Source organism: Phacochoerus africanus, chromosome 5 (genome assembly GCF_016906955.1).
Source record: "Phacochoerus africanus isolate WHEZ1 chromosome 5, ROS_Pafr_v1, whole genome shotgun sequence".
Lineage (NCBI taxonomy): Eukaryota > Metazoa > Chordata > Mammalia > Artiodactyla > Suidae > Phacochoerus > Phacochoerus africanus.
The window spans coordinates 31,409,302-31,416,757 of NC_062548.1; the positions used below are offsets into that span (position 1 = coordinate 31,409,302).

General features: G+C 55.4%; 1 protein-coding gene across 1 annotated transcript in view; it reads right to left on the bottom strand.

Annotated features, from left to right (window-relative positions):
- Positions 1–2,626, bottom strand: part of XYLT1 (xylosyltransferase 1) — a 334,227-nt gene extending 331,601 nt beyond the window's left edge. The window contains exon 1 of the mRNA XM_047780424.1: positions 2,145–2,626. Coding sequence (XP_047636380.1) covers positions 2,145–2,498 — 354 coding nt within the window. The 5' untranslated portion in view covers positions 2,499–2,626. The remainder of the gene's footprint in view (positions 1–2,144) is intronic.
- Between the last annotated feature and the right edge of the window lie 4,830 nt (positions 2,627–7,456).

Here is a 7,456-nt window from a genome sequence, read left to right on the forward strand (position 1 = left end):
ATTTCAGGATCTGGCCAGGCATGAGGGTATGAGTTGGGGACGGGAAGAGAGAGGAGACAGACAGAAAAAGTTCAAATCCAGGAGAGACCGCAGTGAACAACAGCATGGAAGACAACCACGAAGATGGGAGGAGTGCAGAAAAAAAGGCAAAAAGAAATATATGTATCTATCAGAAGAAATGGAGACCCTGGGAGATGTGTGTAGGGGCACCGTCACTGAACTTGCAGGGAAAGCAGTTTCCGAAAAGCACAGCAACTCGGTGGCTGGAACTGGCATTCCAAAAGGAATAAAAAAGGAAAAACGCCACGCTCCCACCTCCCTTCCCAACTGCAAACTTCTGTGCAGCTGGGCTGGGGGATGAGAGAGGGAGACACAGCACTGAACATGCAAAGAGCAGGTGTGGACGAAAGTCTCAAAATGTCAGAGGCCCAGGAGGAAAGCAGCCAACAGGGGCTCCTCCCTACTCTCTACTCATTTCAACAGGTGGAATGTGCACTGAAAAGGCATCTCCTAAGGGCTGTCTGGACCCCAGATGCACAGCCCCACACCTCCGTGTCCATCCTCCGTGGGTTCGCTCTGTGGGCTCACGGTGCACGTCCTGAACCCCCTCCCACACCACCTCCCCTTAGGGCTCTGGGATCCAGAAAGAACTTCTAATTGCGTTTCTGCCCAAACACATCACTATTCACTCCCGGAGTTCAAAGGCAGTGTCTGAGAGTACTCACTCTCTGCTATAAATAAGAGACACTCCGAATGTTCTGGTCCTCCATCAGGAACCTCACTCCACTCTCCCATTCGCAAATGGAGAAAAGACATCTCCCTGCTACCCACACAGACCAGCCAGCAACGCGAGATGCCATCGCCTCACGCCTTGCCCTGGCTCAGCCGACAGTCACCAAAGAGCCAGGCCTTGGCAAAGACAGTCACCTCGACTCCAAAGAAGTTTAGCAGAGCAAAGAGCATCATGCTCTGTCTTCGGATGCAGCAGGCAGCCTTCAGTGAGGGCTCCCGAAGTGACAGACGACAGAGACGTGCATTCACGGCCCAAGATCCTCAAACTACGCCCTGGTGTATAATGTCCCCAAGGCCCGAGAGAAGTTCTGTTAGGCAGGCAGGAAGATGAAAATACAGACAGACAGACACTCAGCACATCGTTCTCCCTCAAGACAGACACTCACGCCCACAGGGTGTGGAGACTGGGGACGTACCCTGCGAGCTCCGAGCAGAGTGGGCTAAGCCAGGCCCACAGAAGGTGTGAAAGGCACCCTGGAGAAGTTGGGGACAGGGAAGGAAGCCACTCAGATGGCCCCAGAAGATCTGCGGAAGGCACAGTTTCAGAGTCTGTGCTGTTCACACCCAAGGAGGGCAAAGTAAACCCACAGGAGCTTAAGTCGTGATGCTGTGATCGGCCACACAGCTGGTGACAGGAATTAGCCACACGCAAGACAGAGGGCCAGACACAAACACCCAGATTGCGGCCATGCCCTGACACCGGAGCACAGGGCGAGGAAAGTCAGAGAGGGCGGAGGAGAGGGCAAGGTTAGACGTGGAAGAGGCAGAAATGCGTCTCAGGCATCCAGGGATGTTAGACAGGAGACCCAGAGTAAGACCAGGCACCCAAAACTGAATCTGGATTCCAGGGCACGACTGAGGACTTGGGGCACTGATCTCGGACCTCCTCTCAGGCCAGGCAAAGACAACGAGGCAGCAAGCAGAGGACCGAGGGGTCTACACCCAGATCGGCCAAAACCCAAGCGATGCAGTGAGCACCACCGCCCAGGCAGCGGCTGAAGGTCCCGGGCACGGCCACTCTCTCAGACCGGGAGGGAGGCACCAACACCCATATGCACAGAGCAAGTCGGGGCGCCGAGGGAGAGTGACGGGAGACAGGAACCCAGCCAGGCTCTGGTAACCCCCCAAAGCACCTCCTCCGGAGATAACTTCCCCAGACCCCAAGGGGGCAGCCCTCGGCCCGTGAGCCTGAGCAGGGACCCCCATCCTGGTTTCCAGGGGAAAGCGATGTGGAGCCAGAAGGCTTGGGGAGTCCCAGTCTCCTGAGCGGGGTTCAAGGGCTGGGGGGCGCGGGGTCGCAACCGCCTACCTCCCTCCTTCCCTCCGGGACGCGAGCCCAAAGGGCATCTTACCAGCGCCCGCGAGGCCAGTGCCCCCCGGCTGGCCAGCTGCTGAACGCGGGGTGCTCCGGGGCCGCCTCCCCGCGCCCGCGCTGGGGGCCCCCGTCCTCCGCCGCCGCCGCCTCCTCCTCCTCGGGCTGCAGCTGGCTCGGCGGGCAGGTCCCGGCGCTCTCGGCGCGGGGCCGGGGCCGGGGGCGGCTGCTCCGCGCCGCCAGCCGCTGCGCCCCCGCGGCGCTCCCCGGCCCCGGAGTCTAGGCTGCTGAAATTCCACACGACCAGCGTCTGCAGCAGCAGCACGGTGAGCGCCGCGAGCAGCGCCGAGTGCGAGCGCCGGGCCAGCCTCCGGGCGCACGGCGCCGCCACCATCTTCGGAGCGCGGCGGGCGAGCGGGGCGCGGGGACCCCGGGCGCTCCGGGCCGCCCCCGCGCTCCCCGCGGCTCCCGCGGCCGCCGCTGCCGCTCCGGCTCCCGCTCGGGCCGCCGCCGCCGCCTCCTCGGCTCGCCGGTGCTCCTCCTCCGCCGCCGCCGCCGCTGCCGCCGCCGCCGCCGCCTCCACCGCCGCGGCGCGGAGTTTTCAGACGGGCAGGGACCCGGACGTCACCAGGAGGAGGGGAAGGCGGGGAGGCGGGGAGCCGGAGGCCGCGGAGGGGGGCGGCGGGCGCGCGCGCTCGGGCGGGGCGCGCGGGGAGGGCGGGGGCCTAGGCCGCGGGGCTCCCCCTCCCCACACCCTCTTCTGAGGGCGGGGGTCTCGCGGGATGGGGAACGGGCTGGGGGGACGCGGGCCCCGGCGGAGAGGGGCGGGGCGTGGGGGCGGAGCGACGGAGGAAAAAGCAGGAGGGAGAGGAAGGGGGTGGGGGCGAGCTGAGGGGACCGACACCCGCCGGGACGCGAGCCGGAGTGGGTGGGGGAGAGGGGGACAGTCCCCGCAGCACAGAAGGCCGGGCAAGGGCAGAAGAGCCTGGGGAGCTTCGGGTGAGGGTGGGCCCGCGCAGGATCAAGGGGAGGTCGGAAGCTCCAGGGGTCCTGAGATCCTGCCTTCCATGTGGGAGGCAAGCACGAGGCAGCTGAGTGGAGCCGCCTCCTCGCCCCGGAGTTGCGGTCCAGGTGTCTTCTTTGGGCACAGAGACTGCTTGGCAGGTGGAGACGCGAAAAAAGTGTCTGGAGTGTCAGAGCCAGGGAAGGGTCTCACGCGGTGGATCCCTGAATCCCGAGATCCCTGGCTTGAAGGGGCAGGGAGGAGGCCACAAATAAGAATCCGTGAGTGATGACTCCTGAATCATACCCCACCCCCTAGTGCCAATGATGTCCTAAGTGCTTCATTGAGTCATTTCTTTGATCCCTGAGGACAAACGGGTCAGGAGACTTCCAAATCCAGTTGGCAAGCACGTGCCCTAGTGGGAAAAGGGAGACTCAGTGGAGTTTCTCATCCTTCACATAGTGCAAGCCCCAAAGACTTGCCCCAGTCTTCCACTAGGTCCTGCTTCACCTCTGACCTGAAGCCTGCCTGCCTGCCCGCAAAGGGCTCAGCTCCTGAGGGAACTGGTCTTGCCTCCTAAACTGGAGTTCTTTCCCATCTGGGCTGGACTGTCCGGTGACCTTGAGCAGGGAGAACTCCTCCCTGGGCCTGAGCCTCCTCTCTCAATGAGGGTTTAAGCTGGCAACCCCAACGGACTCAAATTTCATCACCAGCCTTCTCTGACTCAGTCTTTCTAGTCTTTCCCTCCTGGTGTCCTCTTGCCCAGCAGCCCTGAGCACATGGTGAGCTGATAGAGGGAGTAGGTGTCCCAGACAGGACATAACACTCAGAATACAATAGCAGATCGAATCCTCAGCTTATGCATCGGAGACTCAGGGTGAGTGCTTTGCATCTTGACCACTGTGCTTTTAAACCTCATCCTAATTTTAAAGGGAAGAAAGTGGAGGAATAGAGGATCCATCCGAGAAGGAAGCAGGGAAGAGATTGTTTTATCCACTCAAGGAGGGTCTGTGAACATCATCAAGCATCTGTCAGACACTGGGCAAGGCGCAGTGGATCCAAAGGTAGGGCTTAACTTCCGCTCCACCAGCTTGGGGTCCAGAGGAGGAGCCAGATATACACATCAGTCATTAACAAGCAGTGAGGTCAATGCCACTTTGGAAATGTGCACAAATTGCTGTGAATTCATGAGGATGTGGTGGGAATGACCACCAAGAAGACTCTTTCTGGACCCATGTAAGAGGCCAGCCTGCTTCCCTGAACTGGGAGTGTGAAATGCCAGCAAAAGGGGATCTAAACACCAGAGGAGACTCAGCCTTCAGAGTCTCCACGCCTGGCCAGACATATGGCCAGGTATAGAGGCCTCCCCCTTGGGCTGAGCCTACCTAACCACGAGTGAGATAACAGAGGCAAGCTTCTACTGCCACGCCGCCAGTCTTCTGTCCTCTGTTTATCTCCTGGGAATATTTTTGTTACAAATTAAAACATTTATTCTGTCTTAAAAATAGAGTTACCAGATCATATAACTAAATGTTCCAGTGATGACATCAGGTGAGATTTGATCAAGTAGCTCAGAACTATGACCTATGATTCGTTTTCTTTCCAACTCTCCCCTCTGCCTTTCATGAGATGTACTTCATCCTTAAGTTCTCTCACGTCACAGTCTGGCATCAGTTACTCAGACTCATTGTATCCTTTGTTCATTTCTAGCCCAGGAGGAGGGTCAGTATTTTCCGGAATTCTCCTCAAAGTTTCAGATATTCTCCCTGATTGAACCAGCTTTAGGTCATAGGTCACTCCTAAACTGAGCACTGTGGCCAGAAAGACAGAATGTGCCGATTGGCTTGGCCAGGTCCCATGATCACCTCTGGCAGCTGGAGAGCTCTCCTTAGACACTGACCAAGACTTCTGGGCACACGACAGGATGATCCTCCCATTCAGGGAAGCTGGGGAGAAGCTAGCTTCCCTGAATGGTTACCTGAATGTTCTGTAGGGATCAGGGTCTTAGGGGAAGGTGGGCGTAGGTGCAGCGGAGGCTGCTTCCACGCCGTGCAGCCATGGTGATGCTTACAAGACCCTGAGCCAGCCACTCCTTTCCCAGGACTTCAGTTTCTTTAATGCCAAATGAAGGACTGGATAAGATGGTCCCCAAGATCATCCCGTTATGTCCCCAGAACTCTAGGTCGGTGTCTAAGGAGAGCTCTCCAACCCAGCAGAGGCTACCCTGGTGACTCTTGGCACCCCTGCCCTCTGGCCCGTCTTTGTTTCACAGGCTCTGCCGCATTTTTCCTCTAAGCAGCAATGATGCTTCCTCCACGTGACACGTTTAACCATAGTCCCTGGGGCCCACACTCTCGTTTGGATCCATTCGGAACCCTCGAGGGCCATGGGAGCAAGGTTAAGGATCCAGGCCCCCAAGTCCCTGGAGAAACAGAATTGTTGTTGATCTCGTCTCATAAACTGCTGTGAGAAAAAGAGGTTTAAAAGCTCCAGGCAGGTTATGGATGCCATAAACAGCTTATGTGAGGTTTTTAGGATGAAAAATCACCTGAGATAGAGAAGAGGGAAGGCAAGATCCTAGGGACTATCTTCCTGCCCTGAGACAGACCAGCAGCACCTCCAGCATCTCTGTGGAACCCAAGTACCTGCCTGAGCCTCTGGCGGCAGCAGCTGTTAACAACAGCAGCAAAGTTTCTTTAGAATTTTTAAAGCTCATTCAGTCATTCAACACAGATGTATTGGACCCAGTTAGGTACCAGGCATCATGCTGGGCAAGCGAGATATAGAAATAAGGAAGATTCCCTAAGGTGTTTTTCCTTTTTAAATACAGTTTCTTCTCATGCTAACTGAGAGCCAGAGCTCTAAGGAAGTTCCAGCTGGTCTGTGGGATTCCCTTCCCTTCCCCACCCCCAAATCTTGTTTCATCACCACTTTCCAGCGAGGGGAGAGTAAATCAGCCCCTGGGTTGCCCAGCACTAGGCTAAGGGCTGTGAGGGAAATCAGGAGGGGAAGAAGGGTCGTCACCTTCGAGGAGCTGTCAAACAGATTCCCAGCTCTGCCGTTTTGTCACGGAGACTTTGAGCATCACTTGTTTTCCTTTTCTGTGCCTGAGTTTTTCGCCTGTAAGATGGGGCATCATGATAGGGCTCTTCTCATAGATTTCTTAGGATTCAATGAGATAATCCATGTAAAGATTTTTTTTCCTATAGAGATTGGCACGCAGTAAGTGCCCAATAAATGTAAGGTATTATGCACTCCATTTAGAACAGTAGAGCAGTGTCTGAAGATCACAGGGGAGGAGGAGAAAGGTAGTCAGGGAGGGCAGCCCAGAGGAAGTGGCATGAAACCTAGTCCTTGATTTTGAAGGAGGACTGCAAGGACCCCAAGGCGGGAGTGGGGGTGACCTGGTCTCATTCATCTTTGCTCTCTCTGGCACTCTGCATAGCTCAGGGTACTGAGTCAGCTTTGGTCAGGCAATGAACACCAGTGACAAGCGGGCAGCTGGAAATGAGCCCAGTGCCTTCCTCCAGCACTAAGACAGCTGGTGAGTGGAATCTGGTGTTTACAAGTTCTCAGAACCCATCACAGCATCTTCTTAGTTGTATGATTTTATTTTATTTTATTTTATTTTATTTTTAGGGCCACATCCATGGCATATGGAAGTTCCCAGGCTAGGGGTCGAATAGGAGCTGTAGCTTCTGGCATAAGCCACAGCCACAGCCACGTGAGATCTGAGCCATGTCTGGTGACCTACACCACATAGCTCACGGCAACACCAGATCCTTAACCCGTTGAGCAAGGCCAGAGACTGACCTGCCTCCTCATGGATGCTAGTAGGGTTCACTACCACTGAGCCACAATGGGAACTCGATTTGAAGCAGATTTTTAACATTATCAAACTTCAGTCTTTTCATCCATAAAAGTAAAGAAGAATAATACCTATGTCTACAGGCTGCTGAGGGGGCTGGGGCAAGAGAGCAGCGTCATGTATTTCCTATAAGATGTCACCACTGACCAATGGCAGGGTTGAAGGAATGCTAGCAGGCTGGTCTAACATTCTCTCCAGTCGTTCTGCCAGAAGGTACCAGGGTTTGACCTGCCTTCTTCTGAATTTAAATAAACTTCAGCCTAAGAATAAATTTAGTCAAATACATGGTTATTATTATTTTTAAATCTTAATCATGTGTCTGTTTCTTTTTGGTTTAGTGGAGCCTATTTTTACCCAGACTCTACAAACTGTCCCCGACTTTGTTTTTTAAAAAATGAGAAACCTGCCCCTAGGTTTCACTTCTGCATCAGACAGAATTTATGAACATGGGTCACCTGTTCCTGAGTGTCAGTAGGAGAGT